At 38.1% G+C, this 23,801-nt stretch overlaps 1 protein-coding gene and 1 non-coding gene across 2 annotated transcripts; both read right to left on the bottom strand.

The window, feature by feature from the left end:
* Positions 1-1,554: 1,554 nt before the first annotated feature.
* On the bottom strand, positions 1,555-15,273 carry LOC140232372 (uncharacterized). The gene is made up of 17 exons (XM_072312498.1): positions 13,966-15,273; positions 13,434-13,513; positions 12,418-12,529; positions 11,944-12,018; positions 11,388-11,476; positions 10,902-10,975; positions 10,481-10,569; positions 10,019-10,102; positions 9,389-9,540; positions 8,699-8,759; positions 7,587-7,692; positions 5,180-5,400; positions 4,675-4,744; positions 3,750-3,853; positions 3,207-3,281; positions 2,512-2,646; positions 1,555-1,727 (listed from the first exon to the last, which is right to left on the bottom strand). Exons 1-17 carry the CDS (start codon positions 15,271-15,273, stop codon positions 1,581-1,583), a joined length of 2,982 nt encoding a protein of 993 aa, XP_072168599.1. The 3' UTR covers positions 1,555-1,580.
* Positions 15,274-17,757: 2,484 nt separating this feature from the next.
* Positions 17,758-17,831, bottom strand: Trnat-agu (transfer RNA threonine (anticodon AGU)). The gene has a single exon. It is a non-coding gene; the product is annotated as a tRNA-Thr (tRNA).
* Positions 17,832-23,801: the final 5,970 nt, after the last annotated feature.

Genomic DNA, 23,801 nt, shown 5'->3' with positions numbered 1-23,801 from the left:
AGACTCTTTCCAGGTATAAGCAGGTCTCCGCGACGTCTCTGCGAGGTCTCCTTCTAGTCGCAGCCAAATCGCAGAAACTAACTTTATTCACGAGGTCTCCGAGATGTCTCTGCGACTTTGAAGTGACCGATACAGGCGACCCATCACAGACGTCTCGGGAATGTCGCGGCAGCGTTTCCGCGTCTTCCAGGCGAATAAATGAATTACCATCTTATTTAGAGACGTCTCTGAAGTCGCCCCGGAGTCGCCTTCGTGGTGAGCGCGCAAGCTCGTTTTGGTCTATCGAAACACATGAGTCGCGGTGAAGTTTCCTCCGGTTAGATACATACGCTTAGTCTCGCGTCAAGATCAAGAGGAATGCAAGATTCGCGGGGGACATGAGACACGGGTAAAATCGGCATGTTCGATATTCTGGCGACTCCCCGGATACTCGGCTACATTCCAGCAGGAGGCGTTGCGGAGACGTCGCAGAGATGTCTCCGCCACAAGGGAGACTCGTCACCAGGTCGCCAAGTAGTCTCCATCAGCCCAGTGAGATACCCAATCGCTTTCAGTGTGTCGGAGTATTAAAGTGATTTTTTTTTCTTTCTATCTCTTCCGAAAGGACTGCAGAAGAGAAGCCGTAGCTTTCCATTCTAGCTTTGAGCTGACTTTCATCTAACGATGCCATGACCTGTATAGAGCCTCCACCCCAAACACAACACATACACAAAGAAAGCGTCATGTACTCAAACATAGGTGCACCCACACCTCCTAAAGAGAAACTAAGAACAGAAAAAAAAAATGAAATGACGATGCTCTCTTTTATACTCTCTTTTGACATCAGTCATTGTTTTATTGCGTGCTTTTCTCACGAAAAAAAAAAAAAACTCCTGAGGTGAAAAAAAAAAAATAGGCGTGTAATCGAAAACATAATACAACTGAAATTGTTGAGGATCCCATGTACAAATGGTAGTCCACGAACTGTCTGCTCCATATCTTGGTTTGTCGCACGGTTGTTGGATTGCACACAAGTCCAGTCCAGTGGTGGGAAAGGTTTGACTCGCGGAACCTTGTCGCAGTCACAAAGAGGATGTTGTATCGTGGTATAACGAGCAGTAATAAAAGACCACACTTGAAACAACAATTGATCGAAATACTATAAGGTTCTGCTCGGAATCCTTCTTCTCGCTCGACCAAAATATACTGAAATTAGACGAAGTGAGTTGTGCCCAGATATCTTGAAAGCTTGTTGCTGTATCAAATATCTAAAATACAGTACACTTGCCACCTGTTAATAACTGCATTGAGCTCATCAAACTTTGTTTGATCGTTTGTTTGTTTGTTTGTTTGTTTGTTTGTTTGTTTGTTTGTTTGTTTGTTTTTTGTTTGTTTGATAGTTTGGTTTTGTTTTTTGTTTTTGGTCACATGTGGTGCTAGCTGTTAATTGCCAGGTCTTTCACCAAAATGTTACACGGATTGCATGCACTCCAGTGCCTACAAAAAAAAAAAAGAGGAAAAATCACCACAAGTAATTGATATACATGTATTGAAACAATTGAATTGAAAGACCCAAGTGGTTATCTGCTCATAAAATGTTGTTATCGGTGAACAACACGGAGCTGCTGCGTCCTGTGCGCCCGCGACTCAAACACCACGGTCTTCACTGTGTGATCCTTGTAGGCGTTCCAGTTCATGTGCTTCTGAAGCTTTTCCTGGAGCTGTTCCTCAGTAGGATATGGGAACTCCTGCATTCGAGAAAAATCAAAACCTCGATAAGGTGGTGTACCAAGTTTCATCCTGTCACATACTGAGGAAATTAGCACATTGCTTACAGGAACCGTTTGGATCATCGCGGCTTCTTTGGAGCTTTACAGAAATTCAAATATATAGGAGGCAGTGGATTAGAATATCCACTTGAAAAGTATTCAGTTGTCAGTACGTACACACCAGTTCTGCGTTCTAATCAGTAAGTACCCTAAACGACTTAAAACGACCCCACTTATAGCACAGAGTTTCTGTGTCAATAGTTAAGCATTGGCCACTGAAAGTCTGGAATCTTTCATTGTCTTTAAAAAAAAAACACAAAACAAGTCTAAGTCTATTGCTGAAGTTAACTTCGATGAAAAAAAAAAAAGTTTAACGAACAGAACATTAAACATGTTATTGATATGGATAAAGAATAATTTGGGACTAGAAGTTTCACTTGTCATTGTCTTCTCAAGAAAAGAGATGATGTAATGATTGACGTTGTCATCGCCTCTCAAGTTTCCTTCGGTCTCGAAGAAAGTTCGTAATGGATCTTCAAAAAATCACATTCTTCTTATTAGACTATTCTGACGAAGTTATTATTTCACTTGTGATGTATGCATTGTCAATCGTCCACTCTTCTGCAAAAGTTCTTGAACAATTGAGTTATGCGATATTATAGAAGTCATTTAGATTGTTAGTTGCAGACTTCCTCGACAGCTATGTGTTCGAAAGAATCCCAAATCTTCTAAAAAGCTGTTGGTATTGTGGCAATTGACTCACATTTTTGCGGAGTAAACTCAGCGTGTCTTCAGTGGCGTGTTCGAGGTAGAACTGTTTCCTGATCATGATGCACTCGGCACCGTTGCTGACCAGGCTCAGGCTCGGCTGGTCTGGAAATACGATGTTGTTCACTCCCTGTATAAAGTCGTCAAAATCGAATGCATTTCCGGTCACCGGTTGGACAGATTACAGAGTCTCACTGTGTGGTGACAGCAAGATATTCTAAACTCACTTGAAAGGACTCTATAGTGGAAATGCATGTTGGCTTGTATTGATTCATGATACCCTGATCATCACTTTTGACTAAAAGAATATATAAATAGGCCCTATGTGTCATGATATTCTATAATATTTCTACCATTTTTCTTCAGATTATTTGGAAAAGCCAACAAAAAACCATCCAAACCAAGATTCTGCCGGTGACATTATCTATCAATCATTGCTGAAGTACTGATACGAGTTACAGCAAAGGACATAAATGCACCTTCCCCTAGCAATGCCTAGAATAAGCATAACGTGCGTGTTTCCCTATAATGTCTTTCTGCCAGTAACATTATCAGTGACACTGTATCATAGTAGGATCTCCACCGGCAAAGTACTATTTATGATAATGATGTTATTAATTCAAAAGTTTAGATAACGGCGTCTCCGTTTTAAAATACGGCTCAGATTCTCCTAAATCGCACGATACTTACAAAGACCCCTCCTTTGAGCAAGAGTTGGATGGTGACAAACATCGGGTGTTTGTCTGCTTCCGTCAGCTCACGAGGCTGTGTATTAGAAGATGATCGTAAAGAAATATGAATCAATAGATGATCAAATGAAAAAAGAAAATGATTTTAAAAAGTCACAAATTAATTATATCCAACTCCAAAATGTGCAGGGGTATTACATTGCTTATACTCTTCCTGTCCTGTCCCTTTCTTTACACCGGTATTCATTGTAAGCAATGTACAAATACTATAGTAGTTGAAATTACGCAACTTATACACCTCCTTCAACCGTTTGTGTGCTTTAAGTGCTGAATGTCACAGAAAACCCCATAGCGGTATACACACTGTCCAAACTTCCTGGCACAGAAATGGTTAAGACAGCTTTGTAGACCGACAAAATGCACTTTTATTCAAATCATGTTTGAGATACGTATAGATGAATGGAAAATGTATATCGTCACATGATTATTCAGAATTATGATACAATCATTGAAACAATGTTTTAGCTGTTTGCATGAACTTTACCCCTGTGGCCTTGGCCGCGTCGAGGTCAGTATGGAACGTCCGGCGCTGATCCACGAAGTTTTTCGGTAGGCCAGTAGTCTCGTCTAATTCCTCATTTTCCTCATCTGTTTTTTTTTTTTTTTTTTTTTTCCAATGAAGAAGACGAAGAAAAAGGAACCAATGATGATTGTTCACGCAAAAATACACTAATATTATGTTACAATCTTCACAGTCCTGTTGTAGTTGACACGACAATGTTGGGTAGAGTAGATAGTCGTGATTTTATACATTTTTTGCTACTACTGTATAGAGTGTATTCATTATCAAATTGTTTTACTTGGATTAGTTTGACCGTGTGGCATTGACGACGATTGCTGAGAAATCATACCTGGATAAATACGCAATAAGTCAGATTGAGTCAGCATGAGCAGCGAAATATTTGCACTTTCTTCTGCAGAGGTTTCAAAAGTATATACTAGCTCTTTTAAGGAAACCCTCTCAGCTTTCAAACTGCCTGGATTCATTCGAATTTCTACTGTATCGTATTTTCTATTTTGTTGAATACTCAAGACATCGTCCCATTGGATGAACTGAAAAGTTTAGTTTCTGCAGTTTATTTAACCGCTACTCAGGAGTGTTGGTCGTGCAGTGACATTTGCTAATCAAAGCATTATGCCCTCTTAAAGTTCTGTTTAACTAATCTTGCTTTTTTTAATTCTCACCTTATTTTGTCTTTTTTTTTTTCAAATTTGATTCCAAGTACTGTTTCTAGATGGATGTCAGCGAATTTGAGAGCAATCAAGGAGTGAAGAGTTTTCGGGGTATGTTGACACTAAATCCGGAGAGCCTGTCTCTAACCTTATTTTGTCGACAGTTGGTTTGCAATAGTTATACCGAATCGTATCTCCTAATGATAATTATTGTAGGTATAGTGTTTAAATGTTACCTTCATTGTCACTATCATTGCGCCCATCAGAAGATCCTTGAGAGCCTGTCTTCAAGTAGACACCATCTCCCTTTCAGTCGATATGTCAATCAGAATGATAGAAATAACACATTTTGTCAGCTTTGCAAACAATTAAAGTCCTCTTTACACATAATCAATAAAATGGTAGAGTATAGTGTTCCCATAAAACGTAATTTACATTGAATGGTCATTGCGTGCTGCTGTCACTTTGAAACCGAAACATTTATAAATCCAATAGAATATAACTTCAGCAATAAATTGCGTATGATCAATTTGAAATGTTGGATGCCTTCACCACATTGTTCATTACATCAATCTACAATGATCCATGTGTATTTTTGCCTCGCTTCATAGCGACCATACCCTCCTATCTGCTGATTTTAGCAAGTAAGAGAAAATCATATGAGATGATAAATAGAACTTTCATACAATGCGGAAACCATGCACGCATCTAGTAGTGAAAGGTGTTTACAGGATGTCATACCTTCCGAGTGACTGCCGCCAGTACAGAGCTAGTCTCGCTTCCATGGCCCTGTAGTGAGAAATCATTGGCGGAGGAATCGGCGCCCCGAGAGCTCGCGTTACTGGTAACGTCATATGATTTTCCAGCGGACGGACCAGAAGTGGATTTTCGTCTTGAGCCCCTAGACTTCTTTCTTACCGGTGACTTCGGAGTATCGGTCCCCGTGATCCCGAGGCGTGCACCTGTTAGAGCGATGTTTAAAGATGGTAAATCTTTTGTATTATTCTAATAATACTAGGTGTTTCAAAAAACATTTCCCACTTTTGATCATTAATAGTTCAAAAACTATTCATCCGATAAAACTGTCATTAATATGAGTAATAGCTGAATAGTGTACAATTTTGTTGAAGGTGATTTGAATGTGAAAGCATAAATCAGTTTCATTAAATCTAAGATTGATTTTGACGTAAGGTTTCAGATTTTGGTCAAATTTTACCCCTCTGTACAAAAATTGACCTTTGCACAGGAACCAATGATGTGTATGTGAGTGTGTGCTGACAATGGCCCTGAACAATGGACATACCTGAACCACCTGTTGACTAGGCGTCAGTCTCGCGCTCCCAGACACATGAATGCTTAATCAATAATTCATGTGGATTGCCCTGGGCACTGCTAGTCTGAATTCATGCACGGTAAAGGGTAAAATGCATGCACATGGAAAAAGTAAGCACATGTTTCCATGTGCTTGCAAACACCATGATATTTCACTCCAGCTGGCAATCACTTTCAAATTTTGCTTCACATAACACTAAATTTGGGATATGAATAAGCATAAATGATCTAAAGTTCTTCATTTTAATACAACGGTCTACTAATAGTCTGACAAATTTGTTGCTTTTTCGATAAAAAGAGATCATTTTTGGTGAATATTTCAGCAGCATTTTTCATTCGGGCGATTTGTTTCACAGTAGATCTATTTAAGGCTCCATATACACAAGTGTCAACGTGTTTACAAGAGAACAGAAGGTATTCAGTGTAATTTCGTTTTCAGAAGTAGGGAGAGCACTGTCGCGACTCAACGACAGTATTAGTCTAGCTTCTGGACTCTTTTTACTCGTAGCCGTGATTGTACGCGACAAGCCGTATGAGGGCGTGACAACCGAGGATTGTGATACGCCGAGAACTGCGATACCCGAGATTTTTTTCGTTGGGCGCGCAGTCTCTCGATTATCGCAATCAGAAAATTTGCGCCCTCTCTTGGTCGCACCAAGGAAAAGGGGACGGAGCCCAGACTACGACAGTATCGGCAGGCGTTTGACTTTACACAGATACTGCCAGAGGCTGAATAAAGACTAGTTGTGATAGTGGAATTTCTCATGAATGTAATAATGAAGCATTCAAACCCTGGCCATTGTTCAGGACCGTTGTCAGGGTGTTAACCACACACTCCCATACACACCCATTGACCCCTGTGCAAAGTGAAAGTTTTGTACAGAGGGTTGAAAATAGAGCAAAATCTGGAACCTAACTGTGAAACTAATCATGGATTTCATGAAACTGCTTTATGCTTTCATATTTAAACCATCTTCAACAAAATTGTACACTATTCAGCTATCACTCATATCAATGACAGTGTAATCTGATATACAGTTTTTGAATTATTAAGAATCAAAAGTGGGAAATGTTTTTTGAAACACCTAGTATAATCACCTTCTTTCCTCATGTAGGAGCGCATAAAGCAAATTTTAGTGGCACACGAAGTGAAAAGATATAAAAAGGTGAGTCAGAATAAGTGAAGAGTGTCAATCGTGCTTGGACTTGGTATGCACTTAATAAACCTGCCTCTGGATTTCAATGTCGTCCTTTTGATACTCAAAAACAGAAGTCTGCAACAACAATTTGCCACTGCTTAGTTTATCCCGTTGATGACGAGCTGATTTTGCCAAAACACATAATTATTTTCCCATGGACACTTGCCCAAGTATACTCGGGATTAGTTTTATGCGTCGTATTGTTTGTTATTTTTTCCCACAGTAAAAAGAGTGTTAATCTTCACTGATAACCGTGAAATCGAGATGATTTGTGTCAGGTGACAATCTTAGAGGCCTCCTTTTCTCCTTAGACAACATCTAAGATCAAGAACTAATGCAACCGGAGTGAAGACACTGTCACTGTATACTAGGATACGTCTCGTCATTTGCCAAGCCATAATAATATCAGATAAACTGCTAAAAACACTTAAGCAATCATTTTCCCCTCACTCTTTCTTCCTTTCACTTTCCAGCTCAATTCTGGGAGAAAGAAACACGTTCCCTTGAAAAAAAAAGAGATGATCGTCATCCTCTCGAAATATCAATGTCTCATTTCTTGTATGCAGAGCCATTCTCCGATTTCACAGTTATAATGTTAAAAAAGCAAAGATTTTTACCTAACATTGTGCCTTTCTCCCAAGCCATTGACACGTTTTTCCTCATGTACGCAGAGTCGACGTTCTCTGAGACAGACTTCAGTTTCTTGATGACCGAACAGCTCCCCTTCATTACAGACAAGTTATCATAATGTCGAAAGTTCAGAGTTAAAACATCAAAGAACTCACCTGTTTCATTAATGTTAATAATCCACTATAATAAAGCGCATTTGAACATGTACGTTTATGGAAAGCGCTATATACATTTGTATTATTATTATTGTTATTATTATTATTATTATTATTATTATTATTATTATTGTTATTATTTTTGTTATTATTATTATTATCATTATCATCATTATTACATGTATCATTGTTGATAAGTTGTATACTTATTCAAAATCTGCTAGATGATAAACATTTAAAACGGCAACACATTCACTTGTGAGTCATGTCACAGTTTATTTGTGATGACTCGATATGGCGACTGTGAATATTATAGCAAGTGATGAATAATGAATAAGAATATATGAATGATAGAAGTAACGATATTTCAGAAATATCGTGTTTAAATTCTGTCTGATTGATTTTCCAACTTGCAGAAAATAAATATCCTTTGAACGAAGTAGATAGAAAATGATAAACAGTGTTTATATCCAAACAAATGTTAAGGAAGATTTTTTTTTCATAGTTTGCAATTTGCATTCATTGTCCAGTTTTATAAAGTTGATATGATTTTTTATGTTTCATTTGTTTGTTTGTTTGTTTGTTTTCTTTATATTTGATTTGTGACAGTGAAATATTCGATATAACTGTGAAACATCAATTACAATACGTGGTCGTATAAGGACCGAAGTCAAGATATACTTTTCAGACATTAAGTTTTCTTTGTCGGAGAGATTCCATAAACACATATACACATAACAGAGAGAGAGAAAAAAAACCACAATCGTGCACCACCTCTCAGAATAAATTTCTGACGCACTCGACACTACAGAAGATGGAACAGTTTTTGTGTGCGGGATCCAATGTATTAGCTCCAACAACCACTCTAACTCGGAAATCTGCACATCCCCAACATCGTCATAAAAGTTTACTGATATAATATTGTAATTACTGGCAAAGTTTACCGATTTGACGATGTAGATCCAGTCGGACTGGTTACTGTCTTGAACGAGGACGTCCCCGGTTCTAAAAGGAGAAACCCGGAAGCATGACGGTGAGGTAAATCGAAAGTATGGGCCTACCATAATTCATATTATGCTTCGAGGAGTCGAGAAGAAGAAAAATCTATCGCATGTTCTTGGATTCGGGTGAAGGCCTACTTACAGATGAGAAAATTGATTGCATTCTAAAAGACAGGTTTCGCTTTGGCCCCATCAATAAAGCACTCGGCACTTTACTTTCATGAAATCAATTGATCCATTAATGTGCAGCTCTATACTCTGAAACGCGCCACAAGTGTATTGTCGTCATACCGTACGAGGAAGCCAACTCATTGTCCTACGTACTACCTACTACCTACAAAGGTTTGTAAATTCATTATATTTCACTGAAATTCATAAATCAGTCAACGCATAGGGTCCGATATTTTCCTCATCCGGTGCGAACTGAAAGTCTCACTGGTATGAAGATCAATAACAATAAATCGGCAGATCGGATCTGATCCATTATTACTGATTTACCCGGTCACTATCGCCGGCAGCTATACGCTGCGTGATATTTCACTAATAACTTGGAGCAGTGGTTCCCAATCCCGATATATTTGTACTACTGTTAAATGGAGGTGTTAACACAGGAAGCGTTGCTCACGAACTTACGCAAAGAAGTGAAAGAGGCAGTCCTTGGGTCGTTGAGGCAAGATGTGAATGGGCCACAGTGTGAGGAACCGTAGTGAGGTAAGGAAGGCACTCTGATCTGGGTCGTTCACACTCTTTATTCCTCCAGACACCATGAAGATATCTTGGAAATCCTGGGGAATTTTCAATTTGAATGTCACAAATGGGGAAAAGATTTTAAATCTGTAAGTCTGTATCAAGATCAGCTTGACCTATATTGGCGAAGAGTGGCGTCGAGAAATTACAAAGACCACATATTTATATACGATGATGTCTTGTCAGATTCATAAATATTTATCTAAGGGTATGATGATGAACAGATGTCGCTTAATCACTTTGTATAATTTCGCGGTGAGAAGAAGAAAAGACTTATATCAGTCCAACAGTCAGCTATGAAAGAGTCAACTTTTTATATGAATCTGATCTTTGTGGCTGCGTAATCTGCTTTTCGGTACATATCTATGTGTGTGTGGGTGTGTGTGTGTGTGTGTGTGTGTGTCCAGCGAGTCCTACAAATATAATGTTCATTTTCATCTCTCTATTCATATCATTTCCATGCTGCAATAAATTCTGCTCTGTGGATAAGGAACGATAAAATTGATTGAACGTTACCTGTACTGAGATGACGAGCATTTCACATCTGGATTTAGTGATGACCGTTGAGGCGCGGACAGTCTCGTTCAAAATTGCAAGTTCCTTAACGCAACAAGATAAAAGCATAACTACGGTAAATTTGAGAGTATTGGCATTGTGATATTGTACAGAGAATCAGTGATTTTAATTTCATAACATTACCACGTAGGGTTGAGCTTCAATGCTTCAAACGTAAAGAGTAAGACTGTTTAATGCCACAGAGTTAAAGTTACCGTTAAAGTGCGAGGACTCTTTAATCCATCACGGCTCGAAATGAAAGCGAGAAAGTGTCCATATTCCAGAATGTGTTGAATTGAAAATAAAGGAAAGTGTCAGGAGGAAGGAGATGCGAATATGGAGATAGAAAAGGAGAAGAAGATGGGATAGCAACCTCTTTTTTTTATCACCGAGTCTTTATATACTTCGTGGGAGAATTCTTACCCCAAAACTCTGGCCCCTCCTGAGGAATGCCACAGTTTGTGTGCACGGTTTTCCTTTTGGCCCATTGGTGGTGAAGATTGTCACAACAACTGACACAAAGAAGGATAAAACCACAGATATTAGATAAATTTTTGCTTTGTGAAAAATAAAATCGCAGCTTGAAGTAAATTGCAAAAGCGCTTTTAGCTAAAGGACTCCCATTGAAGATGATGTATATAAAACAATTATACATTGTACTAAATTCGAATATCCCTCTCTCTCTCTCTCTCTCTCTCTTTGTCGTCATTTTCAACGTTACATAGACTCAATCTAAGATATTGTCGAAGATGTATAGACTTTCCAAAGAAACCAAACATTTATATATATATATATATATATACATATATAATATTTATATGACATGTCATAGAATATCACTCACGTGTTCCTGAGAGAATGAAATAGAAGGCGTGTGGTGGATGACCCTGACGTAGAATCGCTCGACTCGGTCCATACCTAGAAGGGGAAGTTTATACATTGTTCATCATTACACCCTCACATACACATACACACAAATTAATGATATGTAGCATGTATATTCATACATTATGATTCTTCATCATTTATCACATATCCCCGTTCAGACATAACAATTAAATGGGAACTTCAAACAAACAAACAAACAAACTATACCTATCAACAAGTGATAAGTGTAAACAATAGTTGCGGAAAGTATATATATATATATATATATATATCGTTGGGTGTAAATATGGTTACATCTTTCATTCCAAACAGTGAGCAATTGGTTGGTTGTTCTTGCTGGGTAATAAGTATGAAATAGGCGTTGGTGAAAAATATTCTCCGGCCATGAAGTATGAGAAGTCATTTTGAATGAAGTCATTTGATTTTCGTAATATCCACTTACGTTTCCAGCCATCCTACTTTACACAGTCTTCCCTGCATTCGAATCGGATATTCGGCGAAGGCCTTTATGTTTCTCAGCGCGATTTGAACCTGAGGAAAGAAGAACATTTAAAGTATATATTTCGTAGCGTGAGCAAATTTTATTCGTCTGTTTCAATTAGATGATTTAAAGAGTGTCTTTTCCTTCTCTCATCTGAGCTTGGCTTATTTTCACATTTTCACTCCTACAGTTTTGAACCCGGTCTGATTAAGGAACACGAAACTAAGGCTTACGAACTGAATCTTGCCCTAACAACCAAACTGCAAACTATGTGCGGTTCCCGATTCTGAAGATACAAAACTATTGTCATATGACAAGAGGATTTGTGAGGTATAGATTATTTGTAATAACCCTTGAGCATGTTGAGAGAGTTTCAAACCTTCTGTAAAGCAACGAGATGCACACGTAGTACACGTGAACACAGTGTGAGGACGGTCCATGAAGGTTGAATTTGGGGATTCGGTGTTTCTGTGTAATCCTTTCTGTTTGGTGGCTTGACAGTGTGGAAATAACTTACGTATTTCAATTCTTTGTCCGTCCGTTTGTGAGGATGCTCTGTGAGAATGCGTTTGGTTTCCTCCGACAGTCGTTGCTACGGAAGAAAGAATGGGAAGTTTAATGTTTTTGTTAGATACTTTTCTTCTACAGAAAACTATACGTGCCAAGCATTAACTGCGATTCGGAGTAGATGCGAAAGAGAAAAACTTCTGTTCTAGCTTTCGAAATGCGTATGCTCCAGTAGTTATACATGAATGACCGTAAAAGATGATTGGCTGTAGGCTTATTGTATAATGCTGCAATCTGCCATGATCTGCCCGTGAAAATAAACATCTTGTTACGCAGGAAACATATATACATTTTTTATTTACTTGTTTATTATAATTCATCAGGATTTTTTTTTTTTTTTTTTTTTTTTTTTGGGGGGGGGGGGGGGAGAATTCCCCTACCGATAAACCTAAACTATCCATCGGCATCAGTGCCACATAATTACCGACTTGTCCGCCTTGAAGTAATCCGGATCGAAGAAGAGTCTGTCCCCGTTGTCGTCTGCTCGTGTTCCCACTTGGATGAAAGACATGTACTCTGACTTCTCCTCCTCAATACTGGAAGAACAGGAGTGCATGTGACGTAGTTTGTGACCCGGAAATGTGAACGGGCAGAAAGAAGGGGGTGAGGGGATTGGTAAATTTATTTTGATCATAAACCGTAACAAGTGTCACTATCATACGCATCGCGTCGACAATGAATATCTTGTTATCTTCACGGCTATTAACTCATCCCCGTACCATCCCTTTTATTTTGATATTCTGTCGGTTTTGTTTTGCATTGTTTTGTTTTCTTTTGTTTTGCTTTGTTTTTATTTTTCCTTGGTCCTTTTTTTTTTAACTTTACGACTCTATGACGTTTCGCCATTTTGGAATTTCTTTCACGCTACGCAACCCCCCCCCCCCAAAAAAAAACAAAAACAACAACAACAACAACAACAACAACAAAAACAAAAACAAAAACAACAACAAAAACAAAAACTGAGAATGTAAATGTACTAAATATACCAAGGATTTGTTTATACAACAGTTGTACAAGGGAACGTATAATTTAATTTCATCCAATGATTAGTTTCCTGCGCCTGCTGTTACAGATAGAAGTATGGATACCAAAATGTGAAAACAGGTGAATTAAGTTTCACACCTATATAAGCTGACTTTGTGAATAAATCGTTTAATGAAACTTGATTTACAATCTTAAAGCCACGTCAAAATGATGCAGAATATCGCCATATCAAAAACCCATTGAATTTGAGCCGCGTTCACAAATCAGAAAATCAAAAATACAACTTAACATCAAAGGTGCCGATTAGTGGAAAAGTATACAAAAAAAATTATCATCATGCTTCGTTGCTTAATTGCATATGAGAGTGAATAATGAATCACGATTAAATATAGTTCGTTCGTGTCAAAACATATAATTATTTCACTCGACAAACTTATATTCTTGAAGTTTACTCACTTTAGATAGCTTCTTCTACAGATCTTCACACAATTCAAAACGAGCCTTGCTATTCGTCGGAATCGTTCTCGTGCTAATTTCTGCAATAGAAATAAAGATAATACAGATGATATTGGCAATGTTATGCACACAGATGATGGTAGTTATAATGGTTATAGTAATAACAATAGTTATAATCATAATATGATTATTCATAACGATGATAGCAACAAAAACTACAAAACAATAGGATAAGCTTAATCATTGAATAATGAACGCATTTTCATTAACCTGAATGAAAGTAAAATGACCTAAGAATATTACACTTTCCTTATTCGTCATCATGTCATTTTTTGTTTTAATAACCACTTAGGTAGAGAAGAAATATCGCCATACATTACATAATAATGATGCATTTACCCGGCAGGACTTAAAGATAGAAGATGTGTGTGTATGTGTGTGTGTGTGTGTGTGTGTGTGTGTGTGTCCTATGACTATCGTCAAAGCAATGCCATGGAAAAATCTGATTGATAATATTTACAGCAGTACGTACCACAGATATTCGATCCGGCACAGAAAGCTCCATGTCGCCGGGAATGGGCGTTCGCCGACGACTCGCGCTGGTCGCCGATCCTCGTCGAATGTCCTCGAACGACCCTCGTATTCCCGATAGTAGGTCTTCCGGTGGCACGAGAGAATCACGCCGGATATCGTCCTCCCCGTCACCGAGTCTAGACGGCGATCTCGTGTCGGCGGCGAAGAGAGACCCCCTGCGCATATTTTTCCTCGCTTTGTAAGAGACGTCGCCGTTCGATTCTGAAAAAGCACTTGAGATGCTCACTCGTCTGCTCTCAAACATCTGAAATCCAGGCGAACTGTTCGCGTCTGTTCTCTTCAATTGCTGAGAGCGCTTTGCAATGATAGACGGACGCGTTATGCGCATTCTTCGACCACGCGGAGGCAGCAATTGCGAATTTTCGGCGACGCTGGCCGATCTCCCCCGTAAGCTTCCCTCAGGACTTCCGTTTACGTCTACTGTAACTCGTTCCCTCGCCCTGAGTACGTTTGACATCGATTTGCTTCTTCTCTCGATGGAAATCATGGCTGGTCGGCGCCGGATCACTGATTCTGCGACCATCTCCGATCTCTCCTTCTTCGCCACACCGACGCGAGGAATGTTGGTGACCGACCCTCGTCGAACTGCCCGGCTGGCATGCACCGGCCGCGTCCCCACAATTTCGTCCACTCTCTTCTTGAGTTCCACCAACGATTCAAGAGTTGAGAGAGAAGAATCTGAGTCCGCGTCGGACTCCGAGTCGGATTCATTCTCTTCTTCGTCGTCGCACGTCTCATTTCGCTGACTTTTAACGGACACGTGACTTTGTCTCCCTGGCAACGTGTTCTTTGCCAAAGCAGTCTTTGGTCTTGCGCTTGTTCTTGGAGGTTTTGGTGGGGGACGGAGCATGGAGGTTCGCCGTTTGTATGTCTGGCTTATGACCTCTTGTGTCGAATTCCTCCTAGCTCTGAGAACAGCCAAAGGATTTTCTATTTTCTCTGGCTCACGATAGGCGGGAATCTCATTGTCGTCTGCGTAGAATGAGGTGATCGACATGCGATGGGGTGCAGAGGCAGACCTCTTTGCCAATTGTGGTTCGACGGCCGGTTCATCCTCGTCTCTCTGGATTCCTCCGTTGTCAACCACGGACTGGACGAGTTGGGCGAGCTTGGACGAGCGTCGTCGAACAAGGGCTGTCACTGGACGATGTCGGCGCATAACGGGTATGGACTGCAAATCATCGTCGGTTTCGGGCTCGTGCACAACAACACCAGTTTCAGCAGGTGTAGCCGAGTGCCTCATCATGGTGTTCTTAGTTTTTCGTCAGACGTCTTCTACAGAAATTCGAAATTGGAAATATCTTGTCACCTTGACCGCATCGATTACAACAAAATGATGGCGGTATTCACAAAAGATTCATTTCATTATCCATTTCTGTTGCAGGCAGCACAATTGACACAGATCTATGTAGAACCAGTATCGCCTGTTGGTCCCCCTCACAGCAAGGTTGACCTGTGTAGGATAATAACATGAAAGTATGACTATGACAGATCTACAGATAAAAGTATGAACATTTTGGATTCAAGTTTTAATCATTTAAGGTCGTAAGATCATTTGTTCCGTTCCTCCCAGAAGTTGTAGTTTTCTTTCTCTAAAACTTGTCAACTGATCATTTTGCTATTCTGCAAATATTCTGACTCTGTATACATCAAATAATAACACCAAACCTCGACAGAAGACGACATTTGCAATCAAAACCGCACGTCTCACCTTTTTATCATCATCATTAATGTTTGTGTTTCTGCATAAGAACTGAAAATGTTCTTGAATGCTCTTTTTATTGTCTATTGTCAGAGGAGGATAGGCAGGAACGTGTTACTCTAATAATATACAATTGTACCAAGAACAGGTCTGATTAATATATCTCGAGAGAATACTACAATCAGTGAAGGTTTGCTTACAAACAGAGCTCCTTAATAACTAGATTAGACAGAGTAACCAAGTGTTTTATTATCTAAACTTTTACAATTCATACTGTTTGTTTTCTGTCTGTGTCCGATTTTACCTAAAAAAAAAAAAATGTCACTGATCTTCATCTCTGATTCTTCTGTTTTCTTACAAAGTAACATAATTTCTAGATAGAATTTACTTTTAGTACCTTCTTTCAAGGTAATATGGAAGACTGAAAGAGTCTCCTTTCTCGCAAAATAAGAGTGTATCAAACATGATTCCATCGTAGCGACATGTCTCTTATTTGAACTGCCCTTTGAAGCAACAGTAAACACCTATCTCTTTGAAATCCTCAAGATATTTGCAACTGAGGGTTTGGGAGTGCATGGTACAATACCAACGCTTCTTGCAGGTTGATCTCTTATGTCATTGATTTTCCAGGAAAATACAAATTGCTTGCTTTTCTCGTTAAATGAACAAAGTCAACGAATAGAGCAAGTATTACATTAGTCAAGATTTAGACGATGATGTTGTAATGCGGTAATGTATTTATTCTTTTTAAATCCATATCTAGAATTAAAACTGTGATACTGTGGGCGAAGCATACATCATTGTCTGATTGTTGTCACTGAAATGCAGTTATGATTTTATAGTATGTGTATTTTGTGTTGTAGTAAAACTTTCAACAGTTACTGTGTAACTCAGATACGTGTTTTAACCTGCCGTTCGATTTTGCATGAAACGGTGGACCTGGTTGTTGTGTATATATATATAATAAGTTCCATTCACATTGAACTGAACACGAATAAAGTAGTCATGATTAAAGAAAACCAGAAAGGTCGGGACATTAACTTATTATACAAAGGGGAAGAGACTTCGAGTAAATCATACAATGTTGTTATTTGATTTTGTTTTTTCATTTGAGCTTTATTTGCACTGCCTCCCTGAAACCAGCGGTCGCATGTTCTATACAGTCGGTTACATTTTCAGGTGTTCATTCTGATGAAAACATAAAAAAAAATATATTCCTAAATGAACACATCAATATCATGAGGTTGACAGTTAAGCCTGGATATTTCACGTCAAGGAAATATTAAAGACATAGCAAATTGGACCATATCTTGGGTGAATTATGTGCATTAAATTTTTGTTGTTGTTCTTGTTGCTGTTAATCGAGTGACTCAACAAACCAAACAAGGGGAAGGACGCTCATCAAAAGGTCTTCATAGAATTTACACACCCCCTTCTGATAATAATAAATAATATATATAACATTCATAAAGCGCTTAATTAAGCATGACATTTAACTTGCATTTAGCTTATAGAGATGGATATGAAAAGAGACAATTGAGATGCAAAGTAAGACGCAAGGACAAAATTATATTCCGAGTATATATAAGGAAGTTATTCTAAATGAAGCAGGTGTAAGGACCTATCGCCGTATTCATATTAGTAAATTTTCTCCGATCACCTCGTTAATTAAATAATTCGCCTGCTCCCAATAAATAAATGTCGGTGCTATGGAAGCAGCTTGCATAAACTGTTTTCTGCCACGTTGCATAGCACTCGAAAAAAAAATTCTTGTGTTGAGGATCAGCATTTGTTAGAGGTATACATTTTTAATGAATAAGTTTGTAAACCGACAGGTCCTGAACAGGCATATAATTTGCATATTACTGGAGAGAGAAGATAGTGCGAGGAAAATAATTAAAAGAAACAGGAGAAACAGAGAGAAACACACACACACACACATACACACACACACACAAACACACGCACACACACACACATATATATATATATATATATATATAGCGAAAACTTTGAGCAAAGAAAATGGGTTTTCATCGGGATTCGAACCCGAGACCTCCGGATTACTAGACCGGCGCTCTACCGACTGAGCTATTGAAAGCCCTAGATCGGTGTTCGTCCCAAACCCTTAATTCTCTTTGCTCGTGTGGTCAGAAGCTATAGTGTGTGCATGTGTGCCACACACACACACATTCAAACCTGACATAAACCCAAATGATGTAAATCAACTTTGGAATAAATGTGAGGGATCGCCGAAGCGATGCAGCTTTTTGTAATATATTTTGAAACAAGGAAGGAAAAACTGACCAGAAACAATTGTAATAATAAATAGCGAAAACTTTGAGCAAAGAAAATGGGTATATAGATATATATATATATATATATATATATATATATATATATTTACATGTACATACATAATCATATGTATATATGTATAAACATGTATAACAATATATATATTACAAAAACACTCATTGTATTCATCTTCCTCCTCCTCCTCTTCTTCTTATTTCATACCAGACCCAATATTCAACTCCAGTATCGCCTGATCCGATATGTAATGCTACGATATTTAAAGGTTTCGCAAGCTACTTGCCCCGTACAAAGCTTATGGACTTTCTAGACTCAAGAAATGAAAAGGCTGTTGTGTAGGGATAGACTTAGCCTAATGCGGATGAGACCCATACCTCGGCTACAATGGGCGAATATCAGACAGAAGAGAACTTAAGGCATTTCTCTATAATCACGCGGAATTGTGGACGAATACTGCATGTAGAGACGACGGAGACAAAGTAGATAAATAAGTGATATAAATACCAGAAAGAGTAGACAAAAATAGGAAAAGAGAAAAGACAGTTAGTGCGATAGAACGTGGAATACGAGATACTAAAGAAAATAAACGAAATGGTGTAAACTGTATTACTACTACACTGATGAATTCAAAGTCACGGGCGTAGCCTAAAATCAAATGAGGTCAATTCAAATCATACAGTAGATCCACATAATATCGTGTGTGCTAAGCCTATGTTTATCTACTAGAAACAGAAACTAACATTCAGGCTTATACCTTTCACAACATGCTCGATCGTCATGTCCGCAAGGTTGTGGAGTTGATTTTTAATATATCAGCAGCACCGACTTACCATCCCCCACCCCTCATTAATTGCAATTAACAGATGGTATATTCCAATATTCATAACCCACGTCTAGTCGAAGGTTAAAGGGTTATAAATCAGCGGCTCAGTCTACGCTAACGTTTGATATTGTATTATCTATACGGTAAGATATGTAATATCAAATAGACTGTCCATTAAAAAGTGAATTTGAACAATGCTCAGCCGATTCATTTCCAGTTTCAGAAACACGGTAACTGGACGGGTTCAAAGATTTTGAATGTTGTTTGATTGAAATCGTCTGGCTTACTCTGACCGTTTACTACGTACCTCTCATAGGGAACATCGTCATCACAGTGCACTTGCACGAAATCAATTTGTAATTTGCAACTTTATCTTCTGTTGCATTATAAAAAAATAAATAAATCATGATATAAATAAGATATTTATTATTCTTTTATGTTTTCATACTTTATTCGTTGTTGCACTTTAAGAAAAAAAAAAGACGATATTATAAAACTCAAACTGCACCAAAATCAAATATGATAGGGATTAAGGGCTATTGAATACTAGTAGTAACGTATTTATATGGAAGCAGTGGATTGCACATACACACAAATCAACATAATTATACAGTCATTTTGGTGACCCACCTTTCAGACGGCTCTTGATCAGTTACTGGAATCTTGGTATGAATATTTCCTCGTAATACATCCAAATAATGACCAAGCGATGCTATACATCCTCGTACAGTGACGTCGAGATCAAATCTTGTCAGCAAAAACAAAGCTTGTCAAAAACTGACAAAAAAAGGAAGGATGACACCAATCATTAGATACCCATCTCGATTTAATAATTATGCCTTGAGCTTTATGAGGAGCTGGAAGTTCCCATCTGCCCTTCTTAGTAACGGGTATCACAATATATTCTGACCTCTCCTAGTTACTTGGGGTAAAATGCGTGTGACGTTTTCCACACAAAGAAAGAATCAAAGCGGAAATCTACAAAGTAAATTTGCCTATCCCCCTTCCCCCTCTCTCAAAGTAGTCCAAATAAAACCGGTTTCTCTTTTCTTCTCATCTGAAAAGGATGGACGTGGTTAGATTTTTCTTAAAACCTACTGGTACAGGTATTTGCTTTCAACGTACAACAGTCTTAAATCGAGCCCCGCGGGTAGCTGGGTGAGGGATTTAGGTGAACTGTTAGCATCGCAAACAAAGGGAGACTTTCCTTTCTCCAGCATGTTGAAAAGAAAGTTTCTCGGTGACAGGTATATAGGCCTAAGGAAGAACGTGATAATGATATGCTAGTTGTCTCGTGCGATATACTGCCACTCAATCGTATCCCTGGAACAAGGAGTATAGAAACTATATTTAAAAGCGATGGGGGTGGGAGGGGGAGTAGCCTTTTGCTTTCATGTGCTGTAGGCAACATGATTAGAAGTGATTACCTGTATAAGGTATTTATTCAGCTATCTATGGTATACATATATAAATATATATAAAATTGGATGTTGAAATGAACGAAAAAGATTGATAACCAAACGCATGGCGAATATGATAGTGATGAGATGATTTGCAACATTAACAAATGAGTATAGATCTATGTATTATAAGACATAATCATGCGCAATTCTTAAAAAACAAAATTTTAGATAAAGATTAATTAATCTTCCTATTGAATTGAAGGAGAATTAATAATTAAACACTAAAGCTGTGCAAATTAATCTTTCAGATGGCAGGTGTGACCATCAATCCTGTAATATAAGGAGTATTTTCCGAAAGTAATCAATTTCATCAACCCACATCCACAGGGGAAGAGCCGACAGAGGGCGTAATCCACAAAGTTTGCCGCATTGAGACCACCGCATGCGCTTCCTATACTCTTAGAGTAAAGCTGGCTACAAAATGACTGAATATGTGATGAGTTACATATCTTTATTAGTGTCTCAGAATCCAGTTGATATTAGCGAGGGGAAAAAAGGTATAGTGAAAAAAAATCCACCAAGCGGGAATGATGACTGTGAATACATTTAATTCATTTCATTTGATAGCACGTATAGCAACCATCATGATGAGATCACGGCAGAAATATTTCAGAGGTGAACAGAGAAATAAGAAGACAGAGGGGGCGAGAAGCTAGACTTGGGAAAGAAAACAAAAGACTAGTAACAGATCATTGTGAAACCTCCAATTATAATGATAATGTTCAAATAACTCAGCTTGATTGAAATAACAGCTTCTTAGGCCAAATCAGAACGACAGGCACTTATTTTGTGCAATTGAATAATCATTGTAATAATGTTTCAAATTTGGTCTCCTACGTGCAGTGATAATTCTGACCGTTTGTTTTGTTTTGTTTTGTTTTGTTTTGTTTTGTTTTGTTTTTGAAAAAAAAACACATCAACAACAAACTATAAAGATGAAATTGGTGAAAATGATATTTGTGATAATGATCATGATTAATTATTGTGGTTTTATGGTTATCATTATCACAAGTATGTTTTTCCAGTCACCGTTGTAATATTTGTGAATTATATAGTAAGACATCAATAATGAGTTTGTGTGTGTGTGTGCGCGTGCGTGAGTGTGTGTGTGTATGTTCACATTACAGTCATGCAGCATCAGAGTGGCAAGAAAAATGTGAGATCGAATCGTTCCCTGAGTGAATGAGTTATAAGCCAGTTTGGGTTTGCAGTTTGCGCATGAGCAGAAAAAGGTCATTAGTTTGTACTGAGAGACAGGTTGGTTTTTAAGTTCACTGAGATAAGCATCTGTGATGCAATACTTATTCCTATAATCCTTTTTAATGGTACCTACCAGTAAATTCACCCTGACAGCAAGCCTGGCATTTAGCAATGTTAAAGGGATCGTATAGTTTTGGTTGAGACCTAATTTCAGGTTTCTAACATTTTTGGTGAGATAATGAGAAACCTCTTATGAAATATGAAAGAGCATGTAATTCTATGAGGAATTCAACGTTTACTAGTATTTGATGAAAATTGGTTTTGAAATGACTGAGATATCCAAAAAAAAAAAGCAATTCTAATAAAGTGTGGGACCCACACTTTATTACGATCTCTTTGTTTTACATGTACTTTGTTTTTGGATGTTTCAGTCATTCCAAACCCGATTTTCATCAAATAAACTTTGAATTCCTTCTAAAATGGTATGGTCTATACTATATCATAAGTGCATTTCTTGGTATCTCGCAAAAAGTTAAAAGCCCAATTCTCATCTCCACCAATACTGTACCATCCCTTTAACATGATCTAGGCAGGTTCAACCTTTGTTTGAATACGGGTTCCATAAATAACTTTTTGCTATGTTGGGCAAACTGATGCGTTATGTCGCTTTGAACCAACTGAGGTAAATGAAAGGTCATTAACAATTGATGTACCCATGTGCACGTGAGTTATCTCCGAACTGGCTTATTCTGATGAATCGTTCAGCTAGTTGAGTTTGCAAGCCATCTACTTCAGATCAATATGATTGTGTACTTGAGACACTGAAAATTAATGTCCTCCCAGGCCAGGGGTCTACATTGTTCGGTTTCATATTCTCTCCTCCCTCTCCATCGAGGGCTTTGTAAACATGAACGGCTGCTGCCGCTGTTGGGAACCTTTGTTACTTTGGCAGATGGCCAGCAGTTTTAGTGTATGATGTCATTTTGACGGGTCGCATGCTCATCACTGAGGAAGAACTTTCATGCTGTTTTATTCTGTCCGTGCCTTGAGCGAGGATATTGAGTAAGTTGAACAGAAAACATGGTTCTATTTGCTCAGCACTTATAAGAGCATGGTGACTCAGACAAAGTAAACCAGAAGCTTGGGCAAACAACAATCATAATTGTTCCGAAAGACAAGATGATAGTGATGGCGTGTAAGGATTTATTCTATCAAAGAACACCAGGTATAAGATTGACAAGAATCAGATTCGACAAGGAGACCAGCCCCTGATCAGAAGTGTTTATCAGTTTTCTAGCCACAGTTGGCAGATGATGTCAAGAAAAGGGGAAGAAACTGTTTCAATTCTTGGGGGTAAATTTTGAAATCGACGCACCAGTATTATAATGACTGATTATGTCAAGACATTGATTGTGTATAGATTGTGAATGAATTTATACATACAATATATGCAATATATATATATATATATATATAATATACAGCGCAATATATCACAGCAATAATTATCAAAGTATATATGTATTATATATATATACTTTGATAATTATTGCTGTGATGAGAGTATTATGAATGCAATTAATGTGTATCATAGTTTATAATGATTAAAAATTTGACACAACAATCCCGTCGATACAGTCCCTCAAAATGTGTATGCCGATGATTTATCTTGTAATATGCTAATCGATACAATGTTTGAAATGTCACGCACATAACACGCAATAAAGAAATGTTTTGTTTACCATTTGTAACCAATAGGTAAACATTGTAACCAATTATGGATGATGGTATCAACAACAAAATATATATACTTCTTTTTTTACAGAAAATAATGCATTTAGATGTCTGCATGCTTCATCCTGACATTCTCAGTACCAGTTGCCTCACCTCTTACATTCCAAGGAAATTAAATTATCCTAAATTCATCGGAATGCACTCTATAACTATAAGTTGATGCTAGGAGAGGCAGGTCTGTCAAGGTTACATTTTTACGGGGAATATGAATATGACTTGAATGCGTTATCATAACATTGTAATATTCAGAAATCCAAGACACATCCCCCTTCTATCAACCTTATAATTGATGCGTTTTGCATACCTTGAAATCATATCCTTTGTAAAAAAAAAAAAAAAAAAACCACACACACACACAATAAAGCTTATCCTTCAGTACTCAAGAAAAGACTACTTTGTCAATTCAAAAATGTTGGGGCTCGGTGTGAAAGAAACGAATTTACTTGGCTATTAAAATCGTCAGAAGACATTGAATC

The sequence above is a fragment of the Diadema setosum genome, chromosome 8, assembly GCF_964275005.1.
Source record: "Diadema setosum chromosome 8, eeDiaSeto1, whole genome shotgun sequence".
Lineage (NCBI taxonomy): Eukaryota > Metazoa > Echinodermata > Echinoidea > Diadematoida > Diadematidae > Diadema > Diadema setosum.
This window is presented reverse-complemented; position numbering and strand designations above follow the sequence as displayed.